This window comes from Cydia strobilella, chromosome 1, assembly GCF_947568885.1.
Source record: "Cydia strobilella chromosome 1, ilCydStro3.1, whole genome shotgun sequence".
Taxonomy (NCBI): domain Eukaryota; kingdom Metazoa; phylum Arthropoda; class Insecta; order Lepidoptera; family Tortricidae; genus Cydia; species Cydia strobilella.
This window is the reverse complement of record NC_086041.1, coordinates 17,323,985-17,341,624: the sequence shown is the minus strand read 5'-3', so window position 1 is coordinate 17,341,624 and position 17,640 is coordinate 17,323,985. Positions and strand designations below refer to the sequence as shown.

The 17,640-nt window shown below is 36.4% G+C and overlaps 1 protein-coding gene across 2 annotated transcripts; it reads left to right on the top strand.

The window, feature by feature from the left end:
• The first annotated feature begins 304 nt into the window (after positions 1 to 304).
• Positions 305 to 12,209, top strand: LOC134741617 (uncharacterized). 2 transcript variants are annotated; one of them, XM_063674472.1, is made up of 6 exons: positions 2,327 to 3,173; positions 3,609 to 3,727; positions 4,367 to 4,507; positions 5,312 to 6,025; positions 6,513 to 6,672; positions 8,012 to 12,209. In XM_063674472.1, the coding sequence occupies exons 1-6, from the start codon at positions 3,110 to 3,112 to the stop codon at positions 8,518 to 8,520; spliced, it is 1,707 nt and encodes a 568-aa protein (XP_063530542.1). In that variant the 5' UTR covers positions 2,327 to 3,109; the 3' UTR covers positions 8,521 to 12,209. The 2 variants fall into 2 exon arrangements, 1 of the variants encoding a protein (XP_063530542.1); XR_010127892.1 differs by lacking the exons at positions 3,609 to 3,727; positions 5,312 to 6,025; positions 6,513 to 6,672; positions 8,012 to 12,209 and having other exon boundaries at positions 305 to 3,173; positions 4,367 to 5,279.
• The last annotated feature ends 5,431 nt before the right edge of the window (positions 12,210 to 17,640 follow it).

Here is a 17,640-nt window from a genome sequence, read left to right as displayed (position 1 = left end):
TTTAAACCTTGTAATGTTAGCAACTTTGAGGACCCTTGTCAAAATAACAAAGAATAACTCTGTGAAATCTTCACAGTTAAGTTTTGTGCGGTTCGCAATGTTGGCCGCGACATTGTTTTTTACTTTGAGACATTAGCAACTTCAAGAGCCTTTGCCAAAATAACAAAATAGAACTCTGCTGAATCTACACGGCTAAAGTTTGGGGGTTGACAGTGTTCACAACCACATTGATTTAAACCTTGTAATGTTAGCAACTTTGAGGACCTTTGTCAAAATAACAAAGAATAACTCTGCGAAATTTTCACAGTTAAGTTTTGTGCGGTTCGCAATGTTGGCCGCCACATTGTTTTTTACTTTGTGACATTACCAATTTTAAGCGCCTTTGTCAAAATAACAAAATAGAACTCTGCGGAATCTACACGGATAAAGTTTGAGGGTTGACAGTGTTCACAACCACATTGATTTAAACCTTGTAATGTTAGCAACTTTGAGGACCTTTGTCAAAATAACAAAGAATAACTCTGCGAAATCTTCACAGTTAAGTTTTGTGCGGTTCGCAATGTTGGCCGCCACATTGTTTTTTACTTTGTGATATTAGCAACTTCAAGAGCTTTTGTCAAAATAACAAAATAGAACTCTGCGGAATCTACACGGCTAAAGTTTGGAGGTTGACAGTGTTCACAACCACATTGATTAATACCTTGTGATTTTAGCAACTTTGAGAGAGCCTTTGTCAAAATCACAAAAGAGAACTCTTAACTACAAATTTTAAGTTGATTTACAATGTTTGCAGGTGTTACAAGGGTAAATAATCCAATAATAGGTTTTTGTTTTAACCTTTTCACCGCCAAAGACGGAAAATCACGTCAGCGGAAAGTCGTACCACTGACGCCACGACATTTGCTCCTATTAGAAAACCATACATTTGGTTTATTGCTTGGCGTCTGGTCTGAGTCACGTCGAATTACTTCGCTGCTTGGCGTTGAAACGGTTAAGACATATTAAATATACTAGCTGTTGCCCGCGACTTCGTACGCGTGGATTTGTATGTTGGTGGTTATATATTTTAAATGAGCATAGAACATTATGCAGCAAAAGATATCAGTAGGGACGGTAAATCATTTGTTAATAATTATACAGCGCATGAAATTTGTCTTTCACAAAGTACAAAGTTTCAAGCCCCTAGCTGAAAAAAATTGTTCGCGATATAAACCCTCTCAACACTCAGATTTTCAAGTCCACTATTTAAAAAAAATGTTCGCTCCCACTGCAAACTTTATTAATACAAACTTTTCAAACACGGTGCAATCAGTTTTCGTCTATTTTAATATAATGCCCTTTTACCAAGTTTCATGTTCCTAGCTAAAACGAAAACTTGTACTACATATAAACTTATATACATCCCCTTTTTAACACCCTTAAGGGTAGAATTATTAAGAACGTTGAAATAACCTTTTTTGTAATATTATACAATGCCTTTCTGAGAAATTTCAATAAGCATTTGTAATGAATTCAAACTTTCAACCCCTTTTTAACTCTTTTAAGGGATGAATATTTAAAAACGCTTAAATTACTTTTCTTGTATTCTAATAATATGCCTTCATACAAAGACTTCTTAGTCCTGTACTCAAAAAAAGGTTTGATCTCCATACAAACTATCAAATAGGGCTTACAAGTTACAAGGGAAGCTTACAAGTTTCCACACATTTTTTTTTTTCGTGGTTGGGTAGATAATGTGTTTGTGTTCCAAAAATTGGTAATTTCTAGAAAAAGGCTTCGTTTTTGGGACATGGTGTTGTATAACTTTTTAATGTGGAATTTAACAAGCTTTCGTTTCGCTATACACAGTATTCACATTAAACCCAGATATTCCGAGAAAAAAAGAAAAACCAAAAAAGACTTATACTTTTCAAGATGGCGTTTGATCCCCGTGGACCCGAAGCTCCAATTTTATGACACGCAAACAGGGATCCCTGAAATTGTAGGTGTCAAATTTCATTACTGTCACTATTATTTAAACCCCATTTAAGACCTAAAATCTGTTTTTGTAGTCACATTTTTAAGTTTTACACATTTTTCCTCCACTTATTTTAGTAAATTTGTATTGCATAGCACTCGTGTACTAATTATGGATCTACTGATGTCTATTTGATTGAAATCCACTCAATAGTTTAGGCGCTAGAAGTAAAAATATGATTTACTATTCGGCGGCTATTCAAGGCGGCTGTATTAATTTTGTCTGAGTCGTAGCACGGTACGCTTATCACCATGCCTGTCACGTTCTAACAAGTATGTGAGTGCGAAAGTGACGGACTTAGTGATAGGGGAAACCATGCTGCGCGGGCTCTAGATTTAGCGACAGCGTCAGTGACAACGTCATGCTCGCGGCCCGCCAGCGCCGCGCTCACAACCCGCCCGCACCGATCTCTCTAGATAAGCAATTATTACCTAAAATAGTTTTTAATCTAACTGCTCTTTGAATCTGTCAAATGCTCACACATAATAAATTATAACCTTCTGTACGTACTACGTGCTGCCCGCACAGCATGGTTTCCCCTATCACTAAGTCCGTCACTTTCGCACTCACATACTTGTTAGAACGTGACAGGCATGGTGATAAGCGTACCGTGCTATGACTCCACTCTCCAGGTTTGCAGTTTTTTATAAGGAACAACGTACTTAATTATTATTATTTGTACTTAGTACCTACTTACTAATGCCTTTACCCTAAAAACGGAATTCTAAGAAAGGTATTTGATTGCTCAAGTCGCAATGTTAGAATTGCGGAATTTACAAGGGAAAAATTTCTCAAGTTAATAATTTCACAACTTTTACATTGCGAAATAATATAAGCATTGCTAGAAACACAATGTTAACTTTGTTAAAATAGTGATGTTGACTAGTCCTTTGCAAAATTGACAAAAGAATCGTTCATTTCGCTGGCAACATTCGTACGGTTAGGATGCGTGACAAATCGCTAACAACGGAACGTATTTATTTAGTGATTATTATTGTCTTTTCAAACAACGAACCGTTCACGTTGTTAAAAATATAAGGAAATAGTTTCTTTAAAGTTAAGACAGTTATAGGTAAATAGTAAATATAAAGGATGGACGACTTAAGTGTGTTTCTGTTCAACTGTGATTTGATACACCTTTTTGGATCGCTAAACGGTAAGTTATAATTTGTATTTACATAGTTCTAACTAGTTACTATTGTAGTTAATGTAATGTGACTGTCGTTGCTAATCGATATTTGTTTCATCCTAATAAACTATTCGAAGTCGAAGATTTCTTAAATCGAATTTAAAACAATTATTTTTAGGTTATTTTTGAATTGCAATGTTGGACCATTTTTTTTTACACGACTGCCCAAATAAAGCAATGTATTGTTGTAGACATTATAGCTCCATCGAAATGGCCATTTACTTCTTATTTTTCTTGAAATCATGGAAAATACACGTTGCAATGAAATTATGGCACTTTGAAGCCCCATGGACAAATATATCTGCAAAAATATTGCCGGCATTGTTACCGCCATGACAGTGCAGTGTAGTGGGTTAAATTTATGCAATATGCAGTACTTATTATTTATCTCTATGCTTATAGATCAGGGCGCGGATCTCGATTTTTTATTGAACGCAAACGACCATGAGTTGTCGTTATTGGTCCCGGCAGCAGTTCAAAAAGGGAAACTGCGTATGGCGTTAGACCGTGAGAGAGAACGCGTGAGCAGTTTCATTTTTTCGTATACCTACTTGATTCAAAATTTAGATGTTTTCATTACTTTGAATCAATTTTTAACCGACTTCAAAAAAGGAGGAGGTTATCAATTCGACCGTTTTTTTTTTTGTATGTATGTTACGTCATAACTCCGTCATTGGTGAACCGATTTGGAAAATTGTTTTTTTTGTTTGAATGTGTATAGTCCCAAGTTGGTCCCGTTTTTGTCAAAACCCAGTTTTGATGATGGGATCCATGAGGAATCCAGGGAAAAATTCTTGAATCTTATAGGCATACATATAGCGATTTTTGTATTTTCATTAATGAATCTAGTATTCACGTTCAGAAAAACTGACATTTAATGAAGTGGAACTGCTGATGATGATCAAAACGAAACTCTTTAACGATGCATAGTTCACTTTGACGATTTGTCCTCTTCGTTATGTTTACTAAGCCAGTAAGATTTATAAAGAATTTTTTATCAAGGTTAAGTCTGATGATGGAGATACAGCGACTTTTGTATTTTCATCAATAAACTAAGCATTAACAATTAAATAGTGCCATTTGATAAATAAATAAAAATAAATAAAATAATGTGAATGGGCATTATGGTTAAATTAATCACTCCTAATTTTATTTTATAGAGAGGAGTTACAAAAGATCCGAGGGATGTAGATGTACAGCAAGTTATAGCTCCAATTAAAAAGCAAGACTCCTTTGTGATTCCATCAAGTAGCCAAAAATCTAGTACATCCTCTGTTGTTACAACATCAACTGAATTATTGGTAATTATAATAATATTTATCTTTACTCTGTATTTAAGGTGGATCATGTTTTTGTTATGCAGAGGGAGTCAACTGTCTGTTCAATCCCCGGTCAGGGCAAATATTTGTGTGATAAACACGAGTATTTGTTCCTGAGTCTTAGGTGTTTTCTATGTATTAAACTATATAAGTATTTATATCGTCACTAGTACCCATATTACAAGTAGGCCAGGAAATAAATACATTTCACAGAATAATTATATTAAGGTACATTATTATTTTGGGTCAAATTATTTCAACTTATTTTAATACGAATTACTCCGACTAATTTATAATACATTTAATTATAATCATATATTTTTAGGGTTCCGTACCCAAAGGGTAAAAACGGGACCCTATTACTAAGACTCCGCTGTCCGTCTGTCTGTCTGTCACTAGGCTGTATCTCATGAACCGTGATAGCCAGACAGTTGTCATTTTCACAGATGATGTATTTCTGTTGCCGCTATAACAACAAATACTATAAAGTACGGAACCCTCGGTGCTCGAGTCCGACTCGCAATTGGCCGGTTTTTTACTATCCAAAAGATTAAAAGTGTAAGCTATTTCTATCATATGTAGTCAATATGAATGTTTTGTTTTTAAGTCTAAAATAAATAAATAACGTTTAGTTTGGGACTAGGTTGATTTTCTGAATAAGATTGTCTCCAAATATTTATTTTATGTATTTATTTTATGTAAATATTATGATTGTGCCCAAATAGTAAATACCCACATGACGTGACTTCTAGTTCTTTAGTAACTTAGTGCTTACTTGATTTTCAGGAATGGGACATCAATTGTGACGATTTACAGTTTATAGATGCAAGCAAACTCATAGGGGCTATAACTGGCGGAAATCTTAAACAAATTTTAGAGACATCCAGTATTGGGAAACCTCTAATCAATAAAAAGGTATTATCGTCTAGTGACCGAAAGATACTGACGGCCCTTATTGTTGAGGCTGAGGTGCGGAAATTGAAAGAAAACACTGACCCAATACGAAAAGAAACCTGGGATACGTGGACATCAGAAATTATAAAGCTTTTCCCAGGTGAAACAAAGGGGGTATATTATAATCCTTTTCGTCTTGTTGATGGAAAAGCTATCCAGGCCAGTGGCCTGATAGTGAACCGATTAATAACAGTACGCAGAAAATTAAATGCAGAAATCCGCAGCCGCAGCAGAAGTCGTAACAGCAGTAATAGCGACAAGAGCAGCGACAGCAGCGGAGACCAAAACAAGAGAAAAAAATCTGCTGTCAAATCTTCTAATGCACGGGTTAGACCTTTTCCTGACACCTTTCAAACAATAAGTACCAATCAAGACTCTGAAAAAGATACCGTGCAGTGGTTGAAGCACTCTTCTTCACCGAGAGAATTGGTAGAAACAAAATGGAACAGTTGTCTACATGAACGCATGGCTGCACTGCAAGAAGGCGACCATGTTAGTTATTTGAGCATCTTCCCAGCACTGCAATGTCCTTGGGGCTATGAATTGGTGAGTCAATGATAATACTAATCAATCAAGTGTCTTCATGCCAGACTTCATGACATCACCAGGCAGAAGTCATCAATTTGTGTTAAGTTATTTTTATACCCAACTGCAGAAAGGAGGTTAAGTTTTTCAAGCGTATGTATGTATGTATCTTTAATTATTTGGCACGCTCTACTGCCTAAACCATTTAGCGGAGTTTAACATATGAGGTGTCATTACATTTGTCTCAGTTTTGCGAGTAAATCCATACTAATATTATAAATGCGAAAGTGTGTCTATCTGTGGCGGGTGGAGTCGCGGGCTAGTAGATTATATTATTATTATGCAGTCGGGTTATTGATTTTCATTTTAAATACTCATATATACACTAGCAACATTTCTCGTTGTATGATTATGAATGATGATTGATGACTAGCAACATTTTTGATTTTGTGAAAGAGCTTTTAAGCTCTAATTGAATAACAAATGTTTGATTTCTGTTTATTTTCAGCTGGCCAGTGACTTTGACAAAATATACCCTGAAATAGAAGGAAAGTTCGAAGAAAATTTCCCGGTAGTGAAAGGTCGCCTGCTATCATTACTAGATGAGAAGGCTCAACAGCTAACACGACCTGACACTTCTATTCAAACTGTTTTGGATCTTGCAACTTGTAAGTTATATTATCGTTTTTTTGTCAAATAGTGTCTTTATTGCCTCTATATGTAAATACAGTATGTACAGTGAGCTTCGAAATTGCATACACTGTACATACTAGGGTGGCTCTAAAAAACCTTTTGTTTTATTTTGTTACACTCATTTTGCTGAAAAAATATTCCCAATTTTGTAACTTTAACTACAAGAGGATGCGTATTTATTATTTAGATTTTTATTTATGTATCTGTTTACACACCATTTGAATATTTGATTTATAAGTTTTGAAGTAAAAAAAAAAAACAATTTCATTTCTATTTTTTGTAATTTTTCAAAAGGTAGATTTTTTTAAATTCACCTAAAAATTCATAAAAATTTGAAATAAAAATGTTTTTTTACTTAATAACTTATAAATCACATTTTCAAATTATGGGAATAAAAATTGTAGTTGAGATAAAGTTGTGATTGATCAACAAAATAAGGGGGTAGAGCTTGAATTTTTCCCATACACACGTGAACCACCCTGGTACATACGTTTTATTTGTTCAGCCATATAGATTATATAGAAGTAAGTACCTAAGCATAACGTTCAAGTTCTTGCAAGGGGCTCGAGTTTGTTAATATTCTTACTCCCGGAGTAACACAGAATCACACTTGCGAAGAAAAAACTAAATTTTATGCGAAAAAATTCTTAAATACGGTGACATTTCAAACATTCGTCCGCCATATTGTGATTTTTTGCCAAGTTAGGCATCTAAGGCACATACCCATCCGGCATTCAGCCACGATTGAAAATTGAGTAAGAATATTATTTTGAACAGCTATTAAATTAATTAACCGAAATATCTAATTATAAACGTCAGTATTTTAAAAGTAAAACTCATGTATACCTACTTGGTTCATATTAAGTAGTAATAGTAGTAGTTATGACATAATAAAAAAAAAGCTGTAACTCCCTAGAGAGTTACACCTTTTTTTCACAATCCATAACTCCTGCGGGAACAATATAGGCCTTTGTCCTTTAGTACACCTGCATGATATTAGATCTTTTTCGAGCAAGTGTGATGAAAATAACATATTATATACAGGGTAGATTTTTTTAACGACACCTGTAGGCCGAGCACATGATTGACGCGACAGTATCTCGCCGCGAGATAGACTACCCGTCTTTTACTAACTGTATGAATTTAAAGGCGACGGGTAGTCTATGTCGCGGCGAGATACTCTCGCGCCAATCATGTGCTAGCCCGGCTGGAAGTGAAGTAGGTACTATAGATAGAGGAGATGACGAATTTTACTCAATAGAAACTTTACCTTAAGTAACCGTTAACCATACTAAGTATTAATTATTTTTGCAGCGGGGGAGGAACAAGCGAATGTTGCGACTTTTCTGGCAGTTCCCCTGTTGCTGAAACAAATGCACACTGTTCCCGTGAAAGGAGTCAGAAAACCCTGGAACCCGTCTAGATTAGAAGTAAGCAACGCGTTTTTAAGCTTGGTGCCATCTACATCGGACCTTCAAAGCCACTTCAGTGAACGGAAGGCCACATTGCAGGAAAAAAAATTGCCTGTTCTTCCATATTTGGTTGCTGTTGGGGCTTGCTGGCAGGATGTTACGCAGTATGATTTAATAATCTCTGAAGACATCAGGTACACGTTTCCCAGCATTTGTAAAGCTGTTTCAAATACTTTTAAGATTCTATGGGCATTAGACTTACCATATTCAAAAGATTGTGCCCCAGTCTGGATGTTTATCCAAAGAAGTATATATGTAATGAAGAGCAAGTTTGACACTGAAGGCACTCCTATGCTAGATTTGCTTGCTTCTGTTTCTAACAGGCACGATGGTGCTGTGTGCAATATGTAAAAGGTCTTTTGTCCAAATGAAGCAATTTAAAACCCATTTTACATTTTATCATCCAGGTAAATGTTATATTTGTCCAAACATGGATTGTGGGAGAACTTATCAACTCTACAATTCATTTAGGCGTCATTATTTGAAAGAACATTCAGATTCTTCTATGTTACAACAGGCTTCAAGTGTACAGGATTTTGCTATTGGACAAGAGACCTCTCCCGTGAATAATGATCCATTACATAATGTGTGTAGCGCAACCGAGTTTCAAATTAAAGAAAATAATAGTACTATACAGAGTGATAGCAAACACAACACACCGCCGCTAAGCGACAGTTTAGGTCAACTTTTCTCATCCCTGTATAGTAATCCCCATTTGCCGAACAATGTGCTAGATACAGTTTATAGCGGTATTCACAACATGTTCACTATGTCAATCAGACCTCTGTTACCAGTAACTTCTAGCTCTGCCGTAGCAAAACTGACAACCGATCTAGAGATGTTTAGTTCAACTTATAAACGACATCAGTTCTTTGAAAGTAAGGGTACTTTAGTTAATCCTGAGCCTTATACTGTAGGGCGACGATTTGATTACGTAAAAAAAAAAGGTAAAACTTATTACCAAGCAGTAGAGTGCATAGCCCATAAAATACCTATTAGAGATGTGTTGCACAAATTTTTTTCGTTGCCTAACATACTTCATGAGACCATCGATGCTATGAAAAAACTGATGGCTCATGACACGTCAAACAGTATAGAGCATTATATGCATGGTTCATTTTGGAGACAGAAAAATCATGGAGATAAGATAGTCATGCCCATATTTTTGCAAATTGACGATTTCGAGACTTTGAACCCTTTGGGTAGTCATAGTGGTGTGCACAAACTAGGAGCCGCATACATTTCTCTTCCTTGCCTGCCGTACTATTGTGCCTCTCTGTTAGGTAACATATTTTTAGTCTTACTCTATCATTCCACTGACAGAGTGGAATTTGGGAATCGTATAATATTTCAGCCCCTGATTGACCAGTTTAATGATTTATTTAAGCATGGAATAGTTTTTGATTTGCCAGATTTCAAGGGCACAATTTACTTTGAGTTGTCATTAATTTTAGGAGATAATTTAGGCTTGCATAGTGTTTTAGGATTTGTTGAGAGTTTTTCAAGCAATTTTCCTTGCAGAACATGCAAAGTAGAGAAAAAAGTCATGGCTAATCAGGTTTATGAAGATGAATCTCTCTTAAGGACCGAGTCAAATTACCAGGATGATTTAAAAACGAATAATTCATCTCTGACAGGCGTCAAAGAAAAATGTATATGGCTCGACATAGAAAATTTTAATTTATTTTCGCAAATGGGTTTTGATGTAATGCATGACATGCACGAAGGCTGTGCCAAATACGTCATGTGCTCTTTACTTGTGGTTTTTGTAGACAAAATGAAATATCTTACAATTGATATTGTTAATAACAAAATTTCCTCATTTCAATACGGTCCCGATAAAAAAGATAAGCCCGTCACGCTGGCCATGTCCAATTTACGAAAAGGCAATATACGTTTAAATGCTGCCGAAATGAGCACATTTTGCAAGTATTTTGGTGTAATGTTTGGTGATTTCATTCCAAGACATAATAAATATTGGCAACTGTATATTCAATTAATGACTGTTTTAGATTTTATTATGTCACCCCGTTTTGTATCTGAGCAAATAGACTATTTTAAGTATATGATCGCTGACTTTTGCGAAATGTACATCACACTGTTTAACCAAAGTCTTAAGCCTAAATTTCACAATTTACTGCACTATCATTCGGCAATGTTACGTTTTGGTCCCTTGAGATTTCTGTCTTCAATGCGCTACGAAGCTAAACATCGCTTCAACAAGTTAGCTGCAAAATCAACAAATAACCGAATTAACATGACACTGACAGTAGCTCGAAAGCATCAGTTGATGTTAAATGACATATTCTTGAAAGAAACTATTCGTTCGCCTCTTTCGTTTGGGGGCCAAGCAGAAGTACCAGTTAGTGAATGTAAACAGATTTTAGATCAAATGCAATGGTCAGATATTACAAAATTATATAAAGTGAGTTGGGCGGCAAAGTGTTCCGAGCGCTACCAAGTAAATTCTGTAATAGTTACTGCTATTAATGAAGAAAACATTTATTTTTCCAAAATTGATGACATATATGTTGATGGAGTGTCTAAGATTAGTTTCAAGGCTAAGCCTTTACAAACAATTGGTTTTGATAATCATTACCATGCTTATAATGTACTGGACTCATTACAATCATCACACATATACATTGATCAAGACACCATGCAGTATCCGTTTTTGTGCAACTGTGTAGTCATTGGGCATAACATTAATCTTCCTGAGTATCATATCGTACTCAGTAAACCGATTTAATTAACCCAACTAGAGTAAGATTTAATAATTTGTAGTAATAGTAAGTATGATTACAATTACTTATGCAGGTATAATGCATACCCTAACTCAGTTTAGTAAATTAAGTTCAAAAGGGCCGTGGAACATTACAGTGTTAACAATTCCTATTTTAAACATATTTTTGTTCGTATTTTATTTTACAGGAAGTAATCAAATGTTATATTACGGTAAATATGTAATGATTATTGATGGGAATAGCCCTCATTATGAAAACAGTTTTGTTCATGCAGTGATAATATGCTAATAACCCAAAAAAAAATAAAAAATCTGCGGATATAATTCGTGGTTTGGAAAATCCCCCCCCCTACACCCTCGAGGACTTTTAGTATGTTTATCTGGACACCACAAGGTATAAATAACTATACCAATTTTCAAAACAACACGAATTATTTCTGCTGATTGATATTTTCGGCTTAATTTGACGTGGCTATAAGTTTAGTTTCTATTTAAACGATATGTAACTACAGTTGTGGCCCTAAGCGCCACTTGCACCATCCTACTAACTAATGAGGGGTTAACCGGTTAACCCCTCATTAGTTAGTAGGATGGTGCAAGTGGCGCTAGATTGTTGTGTTAGGAAACACCTTGCATGTAAGTAGTGACCTGATGTATGAATAGCGTTGTCACTATAATATTGACAGTAAGGTACAGAACTGCACGGGGTGGGTCACGTTATACTGTTGTTGGTTATTACCAGTACTTAGGTTAGGTTAGGTTAGGTTAACAGCAGGTAGATATATCGTCGGGTGATAAGCAAAAGTCACTAAGTACCACCACAAGTTCATAGCCATAGTGAACCGTAATATTATGCGAATAAGGTTGATTTTTGTTTAATTATTTTTCAGTAGTTAGTGAGTTTTGCTTGTTACCTGACGGTATGCTAATTATTATTATTTGTTCACATTTAGCGGGTTCGATTCCCGGATCAGCCAGGCGATTTTTCTTAATTATTTGCAATTCGTATTGTTTTGAAATAAAAATGAAAGGAAGCTATTTTTACTTCTACTCGTCAAATATATGGTCATACTTCTAATCCATTCGCATCCATTTAACTTTGAAATAGTAGGTACAGTCAGCTTCAAATAGCCAGCCAAAGTCGCCAAATATGTCGCAACACACCTTTCTTGCCATGGGAATAAGGTTGTGTTTCGATATATTTGGCGAGTTGTCACCAAATATTTGACGAGTGGAAGTAAAAATAGCTTCATTTCTATATTTATTTAAAAACAATACGAACTACATTCAAAGAATTTGAAAAAAGTCGCCTGGCTGATCCGGGAATCGAACCCGCTTTTTTAGTACTTCTAAAGCGGGTTCGATTCCCGGATCCCGCTGACGGTACTTCTGTATAGTGGCTAGAGGGTAAATAGTATTTAAATAGGTATTTTAGTGTTGAATAATAATCACTTTTATATTCGACTCCGTATATTAAAATAACCAGTTAACTGTACAATGGTTCAGGCGGGACTGGCGTCCCGTTGATCCGTTCCTACGGATATGGGTTTTGGCTAATCAGATCAAATCGCGGTGCACGCGCGCTTGAATATGAGCTGACATAGCTTAACTGTTACTATACCGCTAAATGTGAAAAACAAAAAAAACCTTTCAATTTTACTGTACCGATCGAAAGGCTCAATCAAAGGGTTCTTCAAAATAACATAGCATCTTAAATAAATGTATGTAATTAAGCCTTCCGATCGGTACAGTAAATTGCAGGTCTTTCTTTCATTTAGCGGGTTCAATTCCCATTTTCGAAACACCGAGTGTTTGTTTTTGATTTACATATTAGTAAATAGTTGATTTTTCACTGGAAACTTTTAGTTTCCCATTATTATCTACATTATTTGTATTTTAGTGGGCAACATTTTTTTCTATTCTTACGGACCTGCAAACGTTTTTTAATAATAAAAGTTAGTTTTATAAATATTGTTGTATTTTTTCAGGTAGCTATTGTCGTTCGCGACTTTTGGCATTGCTAGTTCTGCAATGTTGAACGTAAACATTGCTATCCCCGCGATATTCCACTGCGGAGCTAGCAACGTCAGCATTGCTATCCCCGCAATATTCCACTGCGGAGCTAGCAACGTCTGAATTGCTATCCCCGCAATATTCCACTGCGGAGCTAGCAACGTCAGCATTGCTATCCCCGCAATATTCCACTGCGGAGCTAGCAACGTCAGCATTGCTATCCCCGCAATATTCCACTGCGGAGCTAGCAACGTTAGCATTGCTATCCCCGCAAAATTCCTCTGCGGAGCTAGCAACGTCAGCATTGCTATCCCCGCAATATTCCTCTGTGGAGCTAGCAATGTCAGCATTGCTATCCCCGCAATATTCCTCTGCGGAGCTAGCAACGTCAGCATTGCTATCCCCGCAATATTCCTCTGCGGAGCTAGCAATGTCAGCATTGCTATCCCCGCAATATTCCTCTGCGGAGCTAGCAATGTCAGCATTGCTATCCCCGCAATATTCCACTGCGGAACTAGCAACGTCAGCATTGCTATCCCCGAAATATTCCTCTGCGGAGCTAGCAACGTCAGCATTGCTATCCCCGCAATATTCCACTGCGGAACTAGCAACGTCAGCATTGCTATCCCCGCAATATTCCACTGCGGAGCTAGCAAAGTCAGTATTGCTATCCCCGCAATATTCCACTGCGGAGCTAGCAACGTCAGCATTGCTATCCCCGCAATATTCCTCTGCGGAGCTATCAACGTCAGCATTGCTATCCCCGCAATATTTCACTGCGGAACTAGCAACGTCAACATTGCTGTCCCCGCAATATTCTACTGCGGAACTAGCAGCGTCAGAATTGCTATCCCCGCAACATTCCACTGCGGAGTTAGCAACGTCAGTATTGCTATCCCCGCAATATTCCACTGCGGAGTTAGCAACGTCAGCATTGCTATCCCCGCAATATTCCACTGCGGAACTAGCAACGTCAACATTGCTGTCCCCGCAATATTCTACTGCGGAACTAGCAGCGTCAGAATTGCTATCCCCGCAATATTCCACTGCGGAGCTAGCAAAGTCAGTATTGCTATCCCCGCAATATTCCACTGCGGAGTTAGCAACGTCAGTATTGCTATCCCCGCAATATTCCATTGCGGAGTTAGCAACGTCAGCATTGCTATCCCCGCAATATTACACTGCGGAGCTAGCAACGTCAGCATTGCTATAACCACAATATTACACTGCGGAGCTAGCAACATTAACATTGCTATCCCCGCAATATTATTCTGCTGAGCTAACAATATCAACATTGATGACTTCTCTATTCCGTCTTTCAACTTTGCTAAAACTACGACTTCAAAGTAGTTTATATAACGAAGTTCACTTGATAAAACCACAAAATAAAAATTGCTAAAATAGCTATGTTCGGAATAGGCATCAAAGAAAAATTGTTAAAAACTAAATTTGTTAAATTAACAATGTTCATATTGCAATGTAAAGATTTGCTAAATTAGCAATGTTATAAATCACAACTTTTACTATGTATTATTGTCAACGTTATTTCACAATGTCGACATTGCTGAATATTCACAAAGTTAAAATTGCAAAATAGGAGCAGACAGAGTCAAATTGCGAGAAATGTTACGTTGTGAAATTAGCTATATGATTTTTCACAAAGTTGAAATTGCGAAATAGGAGCCGACAGAGTAAAATTGTGAAAAATTCGACTTTGTGAAATTCGCTATGTGCTTTTTCACAAAGTTAACGCTTTCGCTTTGTCATTTACGCAATTTTTTTTCGCAAAATTAAGCTTGCTGCGCCCGCAATTTGACTCTGTCGGCTCCTATTTAGCAACGTTTTTTTGTTATTTTCACAATAGTTTTCTCTGAGTGCACGGACGATCATTGCTAATTAGATAAAAACTTTGTTTAAAGAAGCGAACATAGCAGCTGCCCAAGGTAGTATTAGATCAGCTGTAGCTTCAAAAAGTTGGTGGGAAAATCATTCCCTTGATGACATTATGGCTCGTGGAAACTGGCAATCAGCTAACACATTTCCAGCGATTTTACAGGAGACAGGTAGCAAGAACAAGTATTTCTTCTACAAATGTCACACAATTGTTTAATTCTGTATAGGTATTACGATCATTGATTTATATAATATAGTAATAGTAAAGTAAATTTGATTTCTCAGGCACTGTGCCTGGTTGCAATCATTGTACCTGATCGTTCAGGCAAGATTATACAATTAAAATAAGTACATAAATAAATTATAATAAGGAATAACTATAAATCATTACATTTGAACTACTAAGTGTAAAATTATCTGTTCGAAGAATAAAATAATTGAAATCGATATTTCAGTATCATATATTTCAGTCATCATAAATTCAGATACTAATCAATCACATTGGCGCTATAATACATTAGAATTAATCTAATAAGGGGCGACACCAGGCGATAACAAACAGGTCTCAATTATAAAGCTTCCAGTGACGGTAAAGTAATTTAATAGCAGCGTTTTACCTGAAATAAAACGCATATTAAAATACTTACCTCACTGGAAGCTTTCATTTAATTTCTGCCTGGTGAAATTGAGCCAATGACAAACAGTTCACCGGACATCTTTTACCTGGTGTAAAAATGGCGCGGTCCGCCAGGTGTCGCCACTGTTGCCGGAAACAAGAGTCAAATAAAGCACTAGACTGGTGATAATTCGACGGAAACAGATATGCTCTCTCAATTATAAAGCTTCCAGTGAGGTAAGTATTTTAATATGCGTTTTATTTCAGGTAAAACGCTGCTAATATGAAAGTTTCGTCTTTTTCCTCGCAAATGTGTTGAAAAACGTCGTATGAAACACGTGTGCATTGGTAATTGCATACATCGGCTTTCTTATATTAATATTGCCTCGTGTGTATAATAGCACACTTGTATCATGTACTATAATTTCAATAGGTAAGCAGCAGTCAAGAGGGTGGAAATTAGGGCTCTGATAACATCTTTATTTCAATTTAACTTCGTCTAAAGATATTTTTTATAAAATTAACATTAAAATGAGTATCATTTCAATGTCAGTGTTCAAATCACTGAGTCAATCTGGACGCACGTTTAAAATATTTTTGCAAACGAATCTCAATCAAAAAATAATTTCCAGAGATCATTATTAGGTATTTTTAAATACAGTTAACGGCGAACCAACATCCTACAAATTCTTACTTTATTGAACTGTGGTTGTGGAGAGAGGCAACGGACACGACAACATATTGATCGTATGGTCATATAAAACTAGCTGATGACTTGATGAGATAAGACGCGCCGCGGTCCCGCTTGGTCATCACGCTCACGCCGTCGCACCCGCAAAGGGTGTTTGCGACTTTGCGTTAAGCTTACCCAAAAACTCTGATAATAGACAATAAAGACATGGAAAAATTATAAAGGATTCTTTATTGACTACGGAACCCTAAATAAATGTTATTTTAGTAAAAAAATTATAAATAAAAACCTCCTGTGTGCGTTTGCAATGGAATTAGCAATTTTAATTAGGCATGAATCATGATAATAATAAGAGATAATTATTATCATTTGACACGTTTGATTAATGCTCTTTTTGCCATATACTCTAGTCATAAGCACGTGTACCTACAAAATGATTTATTAAAATTTAAAGATTTGAGAACACATTTCAATAATTTAAAAGGCAGTTTGCGATTGTTATTCGTACAAAAAGCGCCCCGAAAGCTACAGTAAGTACCAAATTACACAATCGGATTAGGTCTAACTTCGAAATCTCTAGAACAGTCCTAAAATTTGGTATGTATATAAATTAAAGGCCCCTTTTTCATGTCCACACCATTTGACAAATGTATAGACAAAAGTGGAATTCATATTCCTCCAAGTTTCCTATCAAGAGAATATCCCCTGAAAGGGTATAAGCGCTAAATCTGGATTCAGCGAGTATTTTCTATAACAAGGTGTATTTTTTCTGCCTTACACCATACTTTCATGGAGAACGTAGATTTAGAGTAAAACGCGAATGTTTTCCAAGATGGCTGCGATTCCTCGAGGTCCCCAAATGTCAAATGGTGTAGACATGAAAAAGGGGCCTTTAATTTATATACATACCAAATTTCAGGACTGTTCTAGAGATTTCGAAGTTAGACCTAATCCGAATGTGCCTAAATATCTCAAAGGTAAGTGCTGGCGTGGTACGAAGACTTAAAATTATATCGCGCGTCACACATAATGCATACTAAATCCTCCTTCCTTCGTCAATTGACCAATAAAGATTACACAAATTATACCTATGTTATACGATTTCTCCATCCTTTGTCAGTGGTTAGAAAATATCTTACAAACGATTCTAATATACCGCGTGTCAGGCGCACGTCAGACATCGCATCCCGGGCATTCGCGGACAATAACACGTAAAGTGGTTAAGGGCGATGTGTAATAAACCCTCGTGGACGTCAGCTGCCGTTCTATTGGTGGGTTGAGGAATAGCAGCGACCAAAACATATAAATAAATAAATAAATTTAGTAATCGCCTCCCGACTGAAACTTTGTCACCAATCACCCTTAACCACCGATTTTTCACCCGGGATGCATTTGTCCATGGAAATCTGTTCTTAGCACGCGGTTTATAATTAAATATGATATAAAAAGGCACCATCGACAATTTGTCACCGTAATTTATTACATTGATCTAAGAATGTGTGTTATTAAAAGATT

What these genes read in the sequence shown, in the direction of transcription:
- LOC134741617 (XM_063674472.1), top strand. Translation starts at nt 3,110, where the DNA reads ATGGACGACTTAAGTGTGTTTCTGTTCAACTGTGATTTGATACACCTT. An exon ending in CCTTTTTGGATCGCTAAACG is followed by an intron (nt 3,174 to 3,608) that starts GTAAGTTATAAT and finishes CTATGCTTATAG; the next exon opens with ATCAGGGCGCGGATCTCGAT. An exon ending in TAGACCGTGAGAGAGAACGC is followed by an intron (nt 3,728 to 4,366) that starts GTGAGCAGTTTC and finishes TTTATTTTATAG; the next exon opens with AGAGGAGTTACAAAAGATCC.